Consider the following 18,818-nt stretch of genomic DNA (forward strand, 5'->3'; position numbering starts at 1 on the left):
ATATATTGCTTCCTTACTCCATGGAACAATCACTCAACCACTCAAGAAATATCCAGCATTTAATCGAACCCTAAAGTTCATTACCGTGCTCACAAGAGCCCACCACAAGTCCCTATCATGAACCAGATTAATCCAGTATATATAAAACCCAATATAATATTTGATTTTATATAAAATGACTCGTAAAAACACAATAAAGCACGGTATACAAAGAAAAACAAATTTATTTGTAAAATACGTGTATCTTATGAGAGTAGCCTAGACCTCAAAACCTGACGTAATAAACTTAACTAAAGTATGGACGATAAAAGCAAAATTTACTTCCGAAGTTAACTCTTTGAAGTCAAAGCTGACCAAAATATCATTTTTTTAAAAAATTCAGTCCGTACCGCAAAGAAAACACAGCACTTCACCATTACAAATATCAACTGGTTAACGCTGATTAAGTAAATAATTATTTTTTACGGTAGAATCATAGATAAGACACGAATAAAAGCTTTAAAATTTATTGTTAAACCACGTGGTTTTAGAGAGTTAATTACGCACCACGCCATGTTGACGTATGGAAAAGTAGAAGTACAGTTCCACGCTTTATTAACTTCGACACTAGATAGATGTCACTGCTTAGCTTCACGCGCCGGCTGCTTCAACCCCATTGAGTAGAAAACTCGTTGGTCTCTCAGAGTCTATCTGGAGGTTCCGTAGAAAAGATAAAACTTGCCCAGCAGGGATTCGAACCCCGGTCGTTCAGCCAGTAGATTATTTATACTGACTACGAAATCTCAGCTATTAAATACAGTACGGACAAATTCTACTGCCCGGTCAAAAACACTATTCGTCTTTTCCACCGCCCATAAATCTGGCTTCATATCGGTGGATCCAGAGAGAGAAATGTCTGCAATTTTTTCAACTCTTGGCGCTACGATGGCGGAAGGGCGAAGCAAATGTTTTCGAGGTGGGGGGAGAGAATGCGAGTGGTCTCGACACGATAAATGTGTGGCTTCATGATATACGATGCGTTTCGATTCTAGGCATTTCATTAGCACTGCTGCTTCGTGTTGTGGAAGTCCGGGGTTCAAATCTCGGTCCGGACACCGGCTATCCTGACCGTGGTTTTCCCCCAGTCCCTCCAATCACATGTCGAGGATGGTTCCCTAAATTAGACCACGGCCGATTCCTTCAACATCCCTTACAATTCGTTATTCACTATACAGTCTGAGTTACTGATGTTAAATAAGCTATAAACATGACGTCACAGGCAGCAGACGACGAAATACTTCGCCCCAAATTAAAAAGAGCTCAAAATGCCGTCTGCAAACACTAATAAAAAACCAATGGAGTCGTTTTTATTAAAACAGGAGCCAAGAATGATGGTTAAAAAAAAGCTGAAAGCGATTACATCCGAAACATTTTCAAACTGGTGTGAATTATGTTCTTAAATCATTACTAAATTCAACCGTATTTTGGTAGTTACTGCAGAACGCAGTATCAAACTACTCGAGATGTGGGACTTTCGAGGTCGTTAATTTTCATTTATCAACAAGCCGAATAGAAAAGTAAAATATGCCGCCCCCGAAATCGTTCCGTCCCCTGGAGGCCATCGAGTCAGCCCTGTTCCCTTCAGTACCGACCGCCAACCAGAGAGAGACAGAGAGGATAGCAGAAGAGTGGAGAAAGAATATATTGTAGTTAGAAGGTCCCCAGGCAATACCCGTTCGTCCTTCTGGTAAGGATAGAGTAACAGTGAAGACATTAGGGCGTTAATTAGTGACAGTTTGCTACTAAAGACGGTAGAATTTTGATTTGCTTGTTAGAGAATACTGAAGGTATAATTTGGAAAGTTAAGTTACTAATTTAGCGGCATCCGTTGGAGGGGGGATAAATTTTGATGAGTTTAAATCGGGAGGGCTGCATGAGAAACCCTCCCTATTTAATTTCATCAAAATTTAGCAAACCCTATTAAGCCCAAGTTCTCCTAATATTCAGTCCGCACCGCAAAGAAAACACTTCACTATTACAAAGACGAATTGGATAACACCGTTCATGTATATAACTCAGGATATCATAAACACACTAGGTTCAGTTCGTAAACATAAGACACCGAAATAAATAATAAAATTAATATTCCGTGTTATGATATGTATACAACTTTTTGGGACAACCTGTTTTGAAATATGTAATTATTCTATTTCCGAGCTCCTGTACCAAAAGTTTTTGTTTCTATAGGTAGACGGCTTATTCAGCGATTTCACCACCCGAACTCGTGCAGAAATAAAAGTTTATTTTTCAGACTTGTGGTTATTTAATTAACTATTATAATTACCGGACCACCTACACGTAAACTTCTAATTTTATGTCTCGGGTTCGATTCCCGGCGGTACCCGAATTTATAACTTGTGTTGGGCAAGGCCGTGGTCTAGGCAACACGGAGGTTTCCTCCGGGGGCTTCCCCGGTTTCTCCGTGGCATCCATTCACACACAGAAGAAGGCAATGGCAAACCACTTCTGGATCATCTGCCAAGAACGTATATGAACAGGTCCCAGTCCGAGAAAAGGATGGAAGGATCCTGTTCATATGGACCTGTCGTCAGACAGAACACTAAATAATAATAAGATGAGGTGGTCTAGCGGTTAGAACGCTGGCCTTGTAATACTGGGGTCTCGGGTTCGATTCCCGGCGGTGCCCGAATTTATAACTTGTGTTGGGCAAGGCCGTGGTCTAGGCAACACGGAGTTTTCCTCCGTGGCATCCCAACAATTACTCCATTCACACACAGAAGAAGGCAATGGCAAACCACTTCTGGATCATCTGCCAAGAACGTATATGAACAGGTCCCAGTCCGAGAAAAGGATGGAAGGATCCTGTTCATATGGACCTGTCGTCAGACAGAACACTAAATAATAATAATAATTACGAGTACATGGTCATTGTGCCAGTTACAGTTACCTTCCTACGAATACAGAAATGAAATTGTTCACTTAATTCAACCGATAATATCTGCTTTGCCCCATCGTAACCACTTTGCCAAAAGATAATGACAAACTAATTCGAATGTACTACACCAGATCTCGTCTGAATTTATGTCTCCTATAGTTTGTTGCACAAAACAGTAGCAAGAGATACATTTCATGTGGATTTATGGCACCTTTGCGGCTTGGGGGAGAGTCTGTAAGCTGTTGTGTGTTCGAATAAGCCGTGTGTTTCGACGTTCATGCAATAGCTCAAAATTAAAATAAAGAAAATTCTAATAAATATCGATCGAAGAAATTGGCGTCCTTTCAAAATAAAACATGTAAAATAAATTATGTATTGTTTCAAGTCTCTTACACGACAAGAACAAATAAAATTTATTTCTAACAACATTACTCATAATTCCAACATAAAAAATAAATAAAAATAATTCCTGACAATCCCCTAGCAACTAGACATGACACGAAGTCCCGAAGGATTAAAAACTGTTGAGTCGAAAAAATCTTACAGCCTCTTAGTGCCGACCACATGTGCACTTCTCGTAAACCTGAATTTTCCCGCAGCAGTACTCCGAATTTAAAATATTCATTTTAATATTATCCAAACATAAACCTGGTCTTCCACGACCAAAATCTTGTACGAATTTCTAATGTATGTGCGTGCTACATCCGAATTTAAAATATTCATTTTAATATTATCCAAACATAAACCTGCTCTTCCACGACCAAAATCTTGTACGAATTTCTAATGTATATGCGTGCTACATCCGAATTTAAAATATTCATTTTAATATTATCCAAACATAAACCTGGTCTTCCACTATCAAAATCTTGTACGAATATCTCATGTATGTGCATTCTACATGTTAAACCAATCTCAAAATCCTTCTTTAATTATCCTAACAGCATTATGTTAGGATACACAATCATGATTATTCCCTTTGAAGAAGGATGTCTTCTGGGTTGTGGGAACTCTGAAACGTCGGTAAAATTCTACTAGAGTATTCGCAGAAGACAGTTATCGCAGTTGCGAGAACTTGAAATAATTTTTAATTTTATCCACCCGTAAGTTAATTTATTTTTATGTTCAAATATTCTGCTTTGGTAAGATCAACGAAACGAAACGAGAAGACAAATCTTATTCCAGCGTCAAACTATAATAACCACCGTGTAAAAACAGAAAATTTTAACGTCAGAGGGGAAACTACGTATGAAAAATAATATTTTTCGCTAGAACGTTATCTCAAATGTCAGACACTACATCGTGCGTTAGCGAGAAGGTCACATAGAATGGATACACCGCGCATCTGTGCCGAGAAACCGATGCAACGCTAATGACATAGGAAGCAGTGGCTTGGTAGCGGAAATAAAGTGTTCTGTAAGCTCACACAGCCAACCCTCTCGTCTCATTACGATTTAGGCTAATAGGACACTCGACATTGGTCTTCAGCGAGAACATTTCCCTTTAAACTGATTACCGTTCCAAATATCTTTGATGTGTAATGATATTACTACAACATATAATCTCTCCTTTCAACTCTAAACTGAACCTCAGATTCAGCGGTAAACCCTGAATTAAAATGTAGGCCTGTCAACATTGAAAAATATTTTTACCCTCGGATCTTAGCAACGATTCAACATTTGACGTAATTTTATAAAGTTCTGTACGTCACCCTAAGTAATCCCACATAACAACACTATGGATCGGAGACCTTAAGAACCTAAGTGTCTTACAGATGGCGAAGAAATTCCCCCGAAATTTATGAAATCCAAATGTTCGTTCAGCGTTGACGAGGCCAATCTCTAGTTCCCTTAACAAAAATAATACACGTAAGACATTTTAGCAGATTAAAATTATTAAAATCTTAACGATCAGAGAACCTTAGATCCTAAATTCACTTCATAAATAACAATGCTGGTTCCAAATACCAAATTTTGTCAAAATCCGTTCGGTAATTTCGAAGACGCGACATATGGGCTGAGACACCCTTGAACGACTAACTACACATAAAATTGTGTTAATGGCGTATTGTACACTGAACATTAATTACTTAAGACAATGTAGGATTTGAAGTTTTCACAGCGGTGAGTCTGAAGATGGCAGTCTTCTGGGTTGTTGCGTCGTGTAGTTTGGTAGAAGTTTACCGACGTATCAGAGGTATACTTGTTGATGATGAAGGCAGCAAGGACCTCTAAAACGTCGGTAAACTTCTACCAAACTACACGACGCAACAACCCAGAAGACAGCCAGCTTCAACTCAAGACAACTTCAGTGAGAACACTGTACCTTGTGTCTTTCAGCGTAATGTATAGTTATTCATCTGTTTCTGTAATTCAACTTTATTATGCAAGTAATGTGTTTTATGTATCTGTACGTGTTCTTACAGCCTGGCTAATTAACACCATTCTTCTGCAAAGGCCTGTCGCCAGCCTCGTACAAACTTCTGAGCCAGTAACTCAGACTTAAAATTCAGTTCCTTCTTCCACTAGACTCCATTAGTTTCACTGTCCACTGCAAATGTTCTGTATATTAAACTCTCTAGTTCAAACTCGATTATAATATAAATCATTACCATCAAATTACTTTGTTTGATTTTGAAAGGTCCTTTTCGAGTCGATTAAAAGTGGTCCTTTGATTAAGGATTCAAGTACCAGGCTTGTTTACTTACCACATCAAAATCGGAACAACTCAGTTTTCATATAATAATGGGTTGATATAATAGAAACAAACATATTTTCCGTGAAATTAAATAAACTAAAAAAATATTAAATTAATTATTCGGTTTTGTCCGTCTAATCACAATTATATTTAAAATTTACAAATAAGATAATTTTACTTTCCAATTATATAATTATTATTTCATTTTGTTTTCTATATTCTCTCATATTCATTAGTGTTTCTTTGAATCAAAAGCATTTCACTTCAAAACAATACATTCGCTCCAATATGTGAAAATAATCTGGATATGAACATCACCAGAAAACATCACCAAAAAGCTACACAACAGAAATTGTAATTGAATTTTAAGTTTGTTGATATAATTTTACACCTGAAGATGGTTCGATGAAACCGAAACATGTTGTAAAAAAATGTTCCAAATATAATTCGATTATTCGATGTGGAACATAAAATGATATTTTAATTATCTTATTTGTAAATTTTAAATATAATTGTGATTAGACGGACAAAACCGAATAATTAATTTAATATCTGATTCACAATATGACGAAATTATATTATCTTATGAAACTAAAAAATAGTTATTCACTTATGATATGTTGTAAAATATCTTATCTAAATAAAAAATAGAAAACGTTTTGAAAATCCTTCAATATAAAAATTTCATTTACGTTAAGTTTATTCATTATAAAATTATTTTAGGCGCACCAACGGAAAAAGACAGACCTCAACAGCGAAAGCTCCTAAAACAGATGAAGTCTGAGTTTCCTGACGATGCTGCATTATAATTTTTTTATTTGTCCGTCGTCTAAATTACAAACGGAAATTAAAAAAACTTGTTTAATTTTAACCTTCTAATCACAATAAAATATTTTATTAAATATTAAAATATTATTATTACAATTAACATTTAATAATTAAAATATATTAAAATGATGCTCTTTCTACACTACAAACTTGAGAAAGAAAACAAAGATTTTAAGCCAACTACCTCAATACATCATTTCCAGCATAAATTAAACCTAACTTTCCAACAATTAATACTGGACCAAAGGTTCGCGGGTTCAAACTCGGCCGATGTCGATGGATATTCAAGGATAAAACCTTCCTTCGGATGGGAATTAAAGCCGGCGGTCCCATGTCGTAGATGTAAAAGGAACTTTCGAGCATGAACAAGATGTTTCGTAAGCAAAATTCAGCGGCCATTTCTAACCCTGTGTCTCTCCTGATTCACTACTAGATGGCTCTAGCAGTTAAATCAGGATTGAGTAGAAATTTTGCAGTCCGTGAGCTTGTCACTCAGAGTTCAAAATTCACACTTCGAAGACTAAAAAACCTCCGAAAGGAGGTGGCTAAGACCCACACTGGATTATAGAGTCTATGAACAAGAATACAAATACTGGACCAAATACGATGAGACAAATTAAATCAAAATGCTGTTCTCTTTAACTGTAGTGTTTCTGGTTGAAACTATAAGAACACAGAATTCTTTACGGACGTGACTTGCAAACGCATCCATGGTTGCTAAAAATCTTGTACCAATTTAATTACGAAGTTTTTACAAATTGGTCCAGCACCCAGTTAACAAAAAAAAAAAATCTTGACGAAGGTGTTACAACCGAGTTGGATGTACGTGATCGTGTTACAAACTTGTTAAATGTTTGCAATACCTGGTTTTCCTAACCGTCCCTTGTCACTTTAAAAATATGTTTCGAAGCAATGCGGCCATCATCAGGTTCAATTCCCCGATATCAAGAAATGACAGCGAAATGAACCTGATGATGGTCAGATTGATTCGAAACATGTTGCACAAGTGAAAACAGTATGGAAAATGAGATAGTACGAAAAAGATATGCTACAGTACAGATTTGCTATGCATTTGTGTGCTAACCAGATAAACTGTTTATTGTTCGTGGAAATCTACCAAAGGATTAATCGACTTATTCCAACATTTCAGGTTCTCAAGGTTGTGAAGATGGGTTATGATGCCGGAAAGTTGTCAAACCTGTAGGATTACACGGCGTCACAACCCTGAAGATCAAGAATTACATCTCAGACTTGAAGTCTGTAATGACAGTTATACTACCAAGATTATTTTAAGATCTTACATTAAGAGGTCAACAGATTTGGGTCGATAATTAAAGAAAAATAGAATAAATGGAAAGTAGACGGAAGATAAAGATATAATTTATTTAGTGTTCTGTCTGACGACAGGTCCATATGAACAGGATCCTTCCATCCTTTTCTCTTCTCGGACTGGGACCTGTTCATATACGTTCTTGGCAGATGATCCAGAAGTGGTTTGCCATTGCCTTCTTCTGTGTGTGAATGGAGTAATTGTTGGGATGCCACAGAGGAAAACTCCGTGTTGCCTAGACCACGGCCTTGCCCAACACAAGTTATAAATTCGGGCACCGCCGGGAATCGAACCCCAGACCCCAGGATTACAAGGCCAGCGTTCTAACCGCTAGACCACCGTGGCTTCCAAAATAAATACGCAAAATAATTTTTCTTTCGTCTAACGAGCCTTAGTATTTTAGTTTGAAATACAAACCTCCTGGATGTTAGTCAAACAGCATAACATTTATCCCAACTACAGGGAAATTTAGAACAGAAATGAACGAATCTTAAGTATCAACAGAAAGTGTCATGGCTCTTAGAACTTTGTAATAAAGACGCATTAGCACGTCACTACTAATATTCCGTCTACAATGACGTCACTCAGCTTACGGCAAAACTGAGGGGAGTCAGAATTAAAGGACAAAATGCTTTATGAAGTCAATTAAGAGGCGTTTGACTTTCAGCGGGTAAAGTAATTACCGTTCCTAGGTATACTTGATATATAAAGCAATCATGTTACAAGTCGCTTGACACGTGGTCTCTGTTTTGAGGCAACAGCGCTTGTCAGATGCGTTTGAGAACACTTTTCAGTGAATGACTTCAACTTATAAGAACACGGTTTTATCGGCAAGGCGCTGCTTGGATCCCTGTGGTGATGGTGGATAAATAATGAATATTCTGAATAAAGTTATTCCTTATTTTACTCTGATACATGGTCACAGCTTCACAAGTACCTACTTACAATTCAGAGTCACATTTACACACAATTCGACGCTATGTGACATGTGGATTTATAATAGCGCCGATTTTATAACCAAATAATCGATCAGAATATAGATAACGATTTTTCGTAAAGGAATGCAAGATATTACACAACTATCAGAGCGCCAGCAATGTAACTGTGAGTAAATCCCACAAATTCTTACATTTATTATCGATATTTATTTCCTTGAACTTATCTTAGGAATAATAATTCAATTGTTATCAATGAATATCATAAAATAAAATTATTGTTCTTAAATCCAGTATTTTTACCGAGACTTAAACCCAGGAGAGTTTTTTTTTTGAGTTTTAGCCTTTGTTCCTGTAATTTACTCCCGAAAGCCGGAACAGACCTAAGGTCCATACCGTGATAGGAAGAAGAAGACGAAGGAGAAGGAGGAGAGGAAGGAGAAGAAGGAGAAGGAGAAGAAGGAGAAGAAGGAGAAGGAGGAGAAGGAGAAGAAGGAGAAGAAGACGAAGGAGAAGAAGGAGAAGGAGGAGAAGGAGGAGAAGAAGGAGAAGGAAATGAAGAAGACGAAGGAGAAGAAGGAGAAGGAGGAGAAGGAGGAGAAGAAGGAGAAGGAAATGAAGAAGACGAAGGAGAAGAAGGAGAAGGAGGAGAGGAAGGAGAAGAAGGAGAAGAAGGAGAAGGAGAAGAAGGAGAAGAAGGAGAAGAAGGAGAAGGAGAAGAAGGAGAAGAAGACGAAGGAGAAGGAGGAGAGGAAGGAGAAGAAGGAGAAGGAGAAGAAGGAGAAGAAGGAGAAGGAGGAGAAGGAGAAGAAGGAGAAGAAGACGAAGGAGAAGAAGGAGAAGGAGGAGAAGGAGGAGAAGAAGGAGAAGGAAATGAAGAAGACGAAGGAGAAGAAGGAGAAGGAGGAGAAGGAGGAGAAGAAGGAGAAGGAAATGAAGAAGACGAAGGAGAAGAAGGAGAAGGAGGAGAGGAAGGAGAAGAAGGAGAGAAGAAGGAGAAGGAGAAGAAGGAGAAGAAGGAGAAGAAGGAGAAGGAGAAGAAGGAAATGAAGAAGACGAAGGAGAAGAAGGAGAAGGAGGAGAGGAAGGAGAAGGAAATGAAGAAGACGAAGGAGAAGAAGGAGAAGGAGGAGAGGAAGGAGAAGAAGGAGAAGAAGGAGAAGGAGAAGAAGGAGAAGAAGGAGAAGAAGGAGAAGGAGGAGAAGGAGAAGAAGGAGAAGAAGGAGAAGAAGGAGAAGAAGGAGAAGAAGGAGAAGGAGGAGAAGGAGAAGAAGGAGAAGGAGGAGAAGGAGAAGAAGGAGAAGAAGGAGAAGAAGGAGAAGAAGGAGAAGAAGGAGAAGAAGGAGAAGAAGGAGAAGGAGGAGGAGAAGGAGAAGGAAATGAAGAAGACGAAGGAGAAGAAGGAGAAGGAGGAGAGGAAGGAGAAGAAGGAGAAGGAGAAGAAGGAGAAGAAGGAGAAGAAGGAGAAGGAGGAGAAGGAAATGAAGAAGACGAAGGAGAAGAAGGAGAAGGAGGAGAGGAAGGAGAAGGAAATGAAGAAGACGAAGGAGAAGAAGGAGAAGGAGGAGAGGAAGGAGAAGAAGGAGAAGAAGGAGAAGGAGAAGAAGGAGAAGAAGGAGAAGAAGGAGAAGGAGGAGAAGGAGAAGAAGGAGAAGAAGGAGAAGAAGGAGAAGAAGGAGAAGGAGGAGAAGGAGAAGAAGGAGAAGGAGGAGAAGGAGAAGAAGGAGAAGAAGGAGAAGAAGGAGAAGAAGGAGAAGAAGGAGAAGAAGGAGAAGAAGGAGAAGGAGGAGGAGAAGGAGAAGGAAATGAAGAAGACGAAGGAGAAGAAGGAGAAGGAGGAGAGGAAGGAGAAGAAGGAGAAGAAGGAGAAGGAGAAGAAGGAGAAGAAGGAGAAGAAGGAGAAGGAGGAGAAGGAAATGAAGAAGACGAAGGAGAAGAAGGAGAAGGAGGAGAGGAAGGAGAAGGAAATGAAGAAGACGAAGGAGAAGAAGGAGAAGGAGGAGAGGAAGGAGAAGAAGGAGAAGAAGGAGAAGGAGAAGAAGGAGAAGAAGGAGAAGAAGGAGAAGGAGGAGAAGGAGAAGAAGGAGAAGAAGGAGAAGAAGGAGAAGGAGGAGGAGAAGGAGAAGAAGGAGAAGGAGGAGAAGGAGAAGAAGGAGGAGGAGAAGGAGAAGAAGGAGAAGAAGGAGAAGAAGGAGAAGAAGGAGAAGAAGGAGAAGGAGGAGGAGAAGGAGAAGGAAATGAAGAAGACGAAGGAGAAGAAGGAGAAGGAGGAGAGGAAGGAGAAGAAGGAGAAGAAGGAGAAGAAGGAGAAGGAGAAGAAGGAGAAGAAGGAGAAGAAGGAGAAGGAGGAGAAGGAAATGAAGAAGACGAAGGAGAAGAAGGAGAAGGAGGAGAGGAAGGAGAAGGAAATGAAGAAGACGAAGGAGAAGAAGGAGAAGGAGGAGAGGAAGGAGAAGAAGGAGAAGAAGGAGAAGGAGAAGAAGGAGAAGAAGGAGAAGAAGGAGAAGGAGGAGAAGGAGAAGAAGGAGAAGAAGGAGAAGAAGGAGAAGAAGGAGAAGAAGGAGAAGAAGGAGAAGAAGGAGAAGGAGAAGAAGAAGGAGAAGAAGGAGGAGGAGAAGAAGGAGAAGAAGAAGAAGAAGGAGAAGGAGGAAAAGGAGAAGAAGGAGAAGAAGGAGAAGAAGGAGAAGAAGGAGAAGAAGGAGAAGAAGGAGAAGAAGGAGAAGAAGGAGAAGGAGGAGGAGAAGGAGAAGGAAATGAAGAAGACGAAGGAGAAGAAGGAGAAGGAGGAGAGGAAGGAGAAGAAGGAGAAGAAGGAGAAGGAGAAGAAGGAGAAGAAGGAGAAGAAGGAGGAGAAGAAGGAAATGAAGAAGACGAAGGAGAAGAAGGAGAAGGAGGAGAGGAAGGAGAAGGAAATGAAGAAGACGAAGGAGAAGAAGGAGAAGGAGGAGAGGAAGGAGAAGAAGGAGAAGAAGGAGAAGGAGAAGAAGGAGAAGAAGGAGAAGAAGGAGAAGGAGGAGAAGGAGAAGAAGGAGAAGAAGGAGAAGAAGGAGAAGAAGGAGAAGAAGGAGAAGGAGGAGAAGGAGAAGAAGGAGAAGAAGAAGGAGAAGAAGGAGAAGGAGAAGAAGGAGAAGAAGAAGAAGGAAAAGGAAAAGAAGAAGGAGAAGGAAAAGGAAAAGGAAAAGAAGAAACAACTCTGATTTTTGTTCCGTTCCTCTATTCTGCTCAGTTTACGCGATACAGAATCATCTTCACCGGGATTCAAACAAAGTACATTTTTCCGGAGTTCAAATCTAAACATATCCTCTTTCCGGTCTCAAAGAATAAGCATGCCGAGTTTGGTGCAAATCGATTTTTCCATTCTCGTCCTAAAATTGAACATACAAACACGCGTGCAAAACAACAATTTAAATTTTATATATAAGATAATAAAATGTGTACTCTTGACAATTAGATATCTTTAACGCGATAAAGTTTAGGACTCCAACTCTATCATAATTAAATACTAGTTTGAAGTAAAACCTTCTTCACCTAATATAGTCTGTCCCCACTTAGCACTGAAATGTCAAAGCACAATTTGCGTCTGGTATTTACGCAAAATTATCGAATACAGATTAACAACAGAAGAAAATCAATTTCAAACAGTGTTTCTCATAAGACTGTACAGTAGAACTGATCACCACAAGATAAATGCAGCTATGGGGAGGATAAATTTAGCTTAAGAACTGTATAATAAATGTGATATTCAGGATCAACGTAAAAGCCCTTTTTTGAACTTGTGATATTTTTAAACGCACGCGACATTACGTGACATCACAAAAACAAAAAAACAAAAATGGTGGGTTAACCAGTTGCAAACACGCATTTCCACGAATGAAACAATACCATCGTGATTGTATTTTCATCTCAGTGTTCGTATGAAGATTTCTGTCTTCTGGGTTGTTGCGCCGTGTAGTCTGGTCGATGTTAACCAACGTTTCAGAGGTCATACTGCCTCCATCATCAGGGCGATGAGTATAAAGATTTCTGTCTTCTGGGTTGTTGCGCTGTGTAGTCTGGTCGATGTTTACCAACGTTTCAGAGGTCATACTGCCTCCGTCATCAGAGTATGAAGATTTCCGTCTTCTGGGTTGTTGCGTTGTGTAGTCTGGTCGATGTTAACCAACGTTTCAGAGGTCATACTCCCTCCGTCATCAGGGCGATGAGTATGAAGATTTCTGTCTTCTGGGTTGTTGCGCTGTGTAGTCTGGTCGATGTTAACCAACGTTTCAGAGGTCATACTCCCTCCGTCATCAGGGCGATGAGTATGAAGATTTCTGTCTTCTGGGTTGTTGCGCCGTGTAGTATGGTAGATGTTTACCGACGTTTCATACTGCCTCCGTCATCATGGCGATGGAACGTCAGTAAACATCTACCAGACCACACGACGTAACAACCCAGAATACAGCCATATTAAACATTAAAATAAATTGGAATTGTCACTTTCTGGGGTCCTCGGAAACGCTGTTACCTACAAGATTAAACACGTCACAACCCAGAATACAGATCATCTTTCTTTCATTCTATCTCTCTCTTTTTGAGCTTTCCCGCAAGTTATTCTGAGCAACTTTATCTGGTGTGTGTTAACATAACAGCACGTGACTAACTTATCCTCTTGAGCATGGGATCACAAACACATTATGCAGAACTGTCTGTACATATTTGTATTTAACGTTTGAATAAAAGTGAACAGTTCCAACGAATTTGGGCACATGTGATGGATCGAAAGTTTCGAGAAATTTTTTGTTTAAATATTTTTCGTGTAAGACAAACATGGCCCTAAATGTACTTGCAGCTCAAAAACAAGCTTTTATCAATTTCACCAGAAGCATGTACCACATTGCAACATACTATAAAATACGTATCTCATTAATATCTGAAACTTTAATTGAACAAATATTTCCATACGCTTGTTTTCAATAAAATAAAATTTGTACCTCAAACAAGTATCTATTTCAAATGAAATTTTCACAATAACAAAAACATTTTTTTGGAAAATATCTGTTTTGCAGGGGACGTATTATTAAAAACATACATTTACAAAAATCTAAAACAAGATTCAGTTCTTTTCATATCTTCAGATCAAACAAGCAAGTTTAATTTTAGAATGTACTCTGAGACTAACACGTAAGACCTAAATAGTACCAAGATCCAGGGTTCTACATAAAATCTGTAAGACTCGAATATTATTAGATTGATCAAATTAAGGATGAAATGGGCGGAGAATTTGAAAGCATTAAATATACACGCATGTCTATACATGCAACAACCCAGATGACAGCTGTCAACTTCGTCGATGAGCCATATAGTCTATCAGAAATTTACCCACGTTTCAGAATTGCCTGCTGCCTCCATCATCAGTATAAAACATGGGAACAGACGACAATCACGTTTATACTCGCCGGGGAGAGAACCCGAAATCACATACGAGTGTTAAATTTAAATTTACGAATCTTATTTTAAAAATAAAATTTTTAATCCACGGTTTTGGTTTTACGTTGTCATCTATTTCGAAACAAAAAAATATCATAAACTATCGCCCCAGAGTCCCGCCATCTTTAAATTTTTTTTTGTCATTCCCCAAGTTCTAATTTGCCACTGCAACCTTATCTTGCAGCCCTTTCCATTTAAATTCATAAAAACTTATCCCCTTATTATGAATACCATTAAATTACGTATTTAAACTTTAATAGTTACAATTTCAACATTTAACAAAAACCCAAACAAGAATTCCGACGTCTCTACTGGCAAGCTGTCATTAATTATCGCCTTAACATTTTCACTTAAATTCTATTCTTATCATAAGTACGAGTGAGCATTGCCTGGGAACCTTCTAAGCAGTGTTTTTCACTATTTAACATATTTAATTTTCGGATATCCTTTCTAAACTCCCTCAGCCACTATGTTATGTTTTCTAGCGTTAAAGTAACTCGCTAAATTTTTATATAAGTCTAAAATAACGTAAAATTCAAGGATCACATACTGATGTATTTTCTTACAATTATTTATTCTTATGGATATCATAATAAAATAAAGGGTAATTTTTGGTGTACATTAAATCTCAGCAGCTTGTAGATTAAAATGGTACGTGATATGACGCGAACACGTGACATAAACCACTGTTGTTCTTCAAGCTGTCTGCGTTTATAATTTAGTCGGAGTTAAAAAAAACATGTCCCTAGGAACACCCCATGTGACTGTATTACTATAAATACGGCAAAATACGACGTCTGAATACCAACACGCCGTCTGTCACTGACGAATCCAGACCTCGAACGTAAAACGAGTGGTATAAGAAATGCAAATATCTCGAACAATATACCATACGTACGTCTGTCTGTTTACACACAAAAATATTCTTTAATTCAAACAGACATTGATGTGGAAAACTTACAGCACGTTATAATTTATTTTTAAAGCGCTTATTTACCATTTCTTTTCCTATTTTTATATTTAAGAATTCAGTCCGTACCGCAAAGAAAACACAACACCACCATTAAAAGTATCAACTGGTTAATCCTGTTTAAGGAAATAATCTCTGTTTACACTGAGAATAATAATAAGCCCATAAATACGAAATTGTAATTTATTGCCTGTAGACGTTTCTGGTACATATAATTACGACTCTTTAAAGAGTTAATTAAATCTCGGCTTACACGTTTCCGAAGCAGCAACGCCTTTGATTTATGCAAATCCTACGCAGTGTAGTACAGATATAACATGCGATATCAAGGGTCGTCTACACACCAACAAATCGAAACAAAATATTAAAAAAAAAATCTTAAATAATTTTAAATATCGTTCTAATTAATAAGATATATTTCATGTGATTTAAAATTCGGAAGTTAAACACAGCAAGAACGACACATACACACATTTAATAAAAATTAAAGTTTTTTTTTAAATTTGTATATATATACACACGTCATACAGGAGTGAAACAAGAAATCACACAAAGTTTTGGTTCGAAAACCTCAAAGGAAAGAGGTAACTTGAAGACCTAGTTGTAATTTTAGAATATGTTAAGGAAACATATAGTAAAATCCGGCCCAATTCAATTGTTTCATGAGGGCTCTCCCCCACCAATTTGCTCTTTCAATATTCTACTCTTCTATTATCCTCCTTATATATCTCTCTCTTCAGCATCAGAGGATTAAACCAAAAACGTCCACTCATTAAATTCTTAACAGTCATTAGTAACACAAGAGCCTTCTGTCTGAGACGTTAATATAATTTAAATTTTAAGACTCCTACTTCATGTATCACCAACGAAAAGCGAGTGTGTTTTTCAAGACTCGTCTATAACTTCAGAGTGATTCAAAAGGATTTCCTTGTAAGCCATGAACAGAAACATCTTCCTGGGGTCCCTTAATGTGTATTATACGGGTCACAAACCCTCCGAAATTCGTAAGAGAATGCTCTTACAACCTAAATGTAATATTCACGGCAACTATTATGGAATGTTCCGTAAATTATTTTCGTAGTGCTAAAACATGTTGCCAACCTACAAAACAAAAGAATATCGTTACAGCGTAATTTCAGTTGTTCGTAGTTTGGGAATGAGAGAAATTTAGTATATCACTGCGTGTGAATATCATTTTAACAAATATATTTTGATACGATATTAAATAAACAATAATATATACATTATGAACAAACCTATATATTATTACAGTCAAATGTAATATAACAACAATAAAAATCATCAAAGGAAAATATTTCATTTTTTCAAATACGTAAGCATGAAGTTAAATTACTACGTCCTAATTACGAAATATAAACAAATACTGCATCAATGAACAAATAGTTCTTACGAACTGAAAAGTGGTATGAACTTCTTGTATTTGACGGAAGATGTTGGTTTGTTGAAACCTAAAAAAGTCCTACGCCACAAACAAAGTCACACATCAATATGAATTATAAAACGTCACAGTGTAGTTAATTATCTATCCATAAAAACACACTAAATTCGTCACAGGATATGGCATATAAGGACGTGTTTAACACAAATAAGAATAGAAAATAATTCCCTCGGGATATGAAAAAATGTTAACTATTTATTAATTATTCCCGCGGCCTTCATATAATGTCCAAATTATTAACTGGATCTCAGAAAACGTCACCTTTTATCATGATTCAAGTTCCTCGTGGTTTATCTCAGTTACGTCAAAATTCTTATTTATCCACCCATCATCCACAGCAAATTCCAATACGATTCTATGCAACGAAACGTCTTAAGTCCATGTGACTTCCTATTACAATAAATCACAAAGCAATGAATATCTCAAAAGAAGTATCGAAACAAAAGTCTGTACAATTACGAAATCACAAATAATTAACGAAGTGCAAATAGTCTCTTGAAATTGCAAAAGTGAAACTTTACAGAAAATTTTTATAAACACGTACAACGAATAGTTGAAAAAAGATGTCTATTAGTACATTAAAGTAGCTGCCCAAAGCGAGAAAAATGAAGTACATTCTACATAACAATAGATTCATCATTAACGCAGTACAGTTTGCAACACAAAACAGAAAAAATATATAAGAAAAACTTTTTTGAAAATATACCGTATTTTCTTTACACAGACTCATCATAAATGCTAGGGACTGGAACATTTATCCTTTGTCTTCATCTAATATAGATCAGTCTGCATAAATAAAACCCCTGGGCGAAGCCAGATGTCAGATAAAAACATCTGACGCCCACACCACGTCACCGGCCAGAAGTCTCTTCTACGTATACACTATATCGAAATTCAACCAATCGATTCACCGCGCGCACACACAGTAAATCGAGTTTCTCGTCTTTCACAATGATACCAACCCCTTCTAAATTTATTCTATATTTGTGTAACATACAAGTAAATATTTCAAATTAAATTTTGTTCTCAATATGGTGGCCTTTTCAGTCCGTGTACCCCTTTAGGGGGGCCAGATTGCAGGTAGCCCCATTTCAGAAAGGTTATTTAAACCTTTGAAGCTTTAAACAAAAATTATTTTATTAATATTCATTTAGTCTTTATATTATTTACATTACAGGATGATACATAAACAACAAAAAACATTTAACCACACTAAAGTCATATCGAACATGATGTACATATACAGAACAACATCGAATATATTATTAAAATGGAATAAATCTGGAGCAGAACATCGTTCGATATCTGATAAAAATCTGATATAAAGATGTGCGCTAAAATAGTATATGGAAATTGTATTTAAGTTGTTATTGGTTTGAATCTTTATATAATTGTATACACCTGAAGATAGTTCTTTTAGGAACTGAAACATGTCGTGAAAAAAAATGATGGTCTAATGTAAATCGAATATTTCGATAAAGAACATCATTTGATATTTTAAATATTTTAAATGTTAATTATTGTAATATTTTAATATTTAATAAGAATTTATTGTGATTAGACGGACAAGATTTAATATATAAAATATATAATATATAAAAATTACATTTAGTAACAGTTAGGAAACAAGTTCTTTTTACCTTGGAAGAATGAGATGAGCTTACACATGGCAGCTCCAAACACGAAGTTACGTAAGACTTGTCCCACCAGCGTAAACGGCATACAGAAGACACCCAGCAATAGATCCGCCACTGCCTATAAGAAAGCAAAACGTATTCAGAATTATTAATTAAAGCTTTGTAAGCGCAAAATCTCACAAAACTTTAAAATATAACAACAAACATGTTTTAATACAGAATAAGTGTTGCTAGATGAAAAAAATAACATCGAAACATAACCTCAAATTTCTTCACCTTTCATAAAATGGACTGAACTAAACTGATTCAATAACGGAATTTGTGTTACTGGCTTTAAAAAATCAATTTCTGGTACCAGAGACTTTGCTTCAATTACAGGTGACTCAAATTATACGCGATTTCGTTATCCGAGATTTTTTTAATTCGTAGTTTTATTCCAGTACCATGACTAGAAGTTGCGCGCGCATCTACACCAAGCTTTCCACAGGATATTTCCATAATAACTTTTAACGTTCATTACAACGTTTTTGCAGGATATTACAAATTGAATCTGATAACATA

The 18,818-nt window shown here is 37.1% G+C and overlaps 1 protein-coding gene across 6 annotated transcripts in view; it reads right to left on the reverse strand.

The window, feature by feature from the left end:
- LOC110827014 (cholecystokinin receptor-like) overlaps nucleotides 1-18,818 on the reverse strand; it is a 212,204-nt gene that overhangs the window by 75,987 nt on the left and 117,399 nt on the right. For all 6 annotated transcript variants that reach the window (XM_022058226.2, XM_022058225.2, XM_022058224.2 and 3 more), the window contains one exon: nucleotides 18,261-18,375. In XM_022058226.2, the coding sequence (XP_021913918.2) occupies nucleotides 18,261-18,375 (115 nt within the window). The remainder of the gene's footprint in view (nucleotides 1-18,260; nucleotides 18,376-18,818) is intronic.

The sequence above is a fragment of the Zootermopsis nevadensis genome, unplaced genomic scaffold, assembly GCF_977971745.1.
Source record: "Zootermopsis nevadensis isolate Lab colony 2312 unplaced genomic scaffold, Znev_1.0 Znev_ptg000031l, whole genome shotgun sequence".
NCBI lineage: Eukaryota > Metazoa > Arthropoda > Insecta > Blattodea > Termopsidae > Zootermopsis > Zootermopsis nevadensis.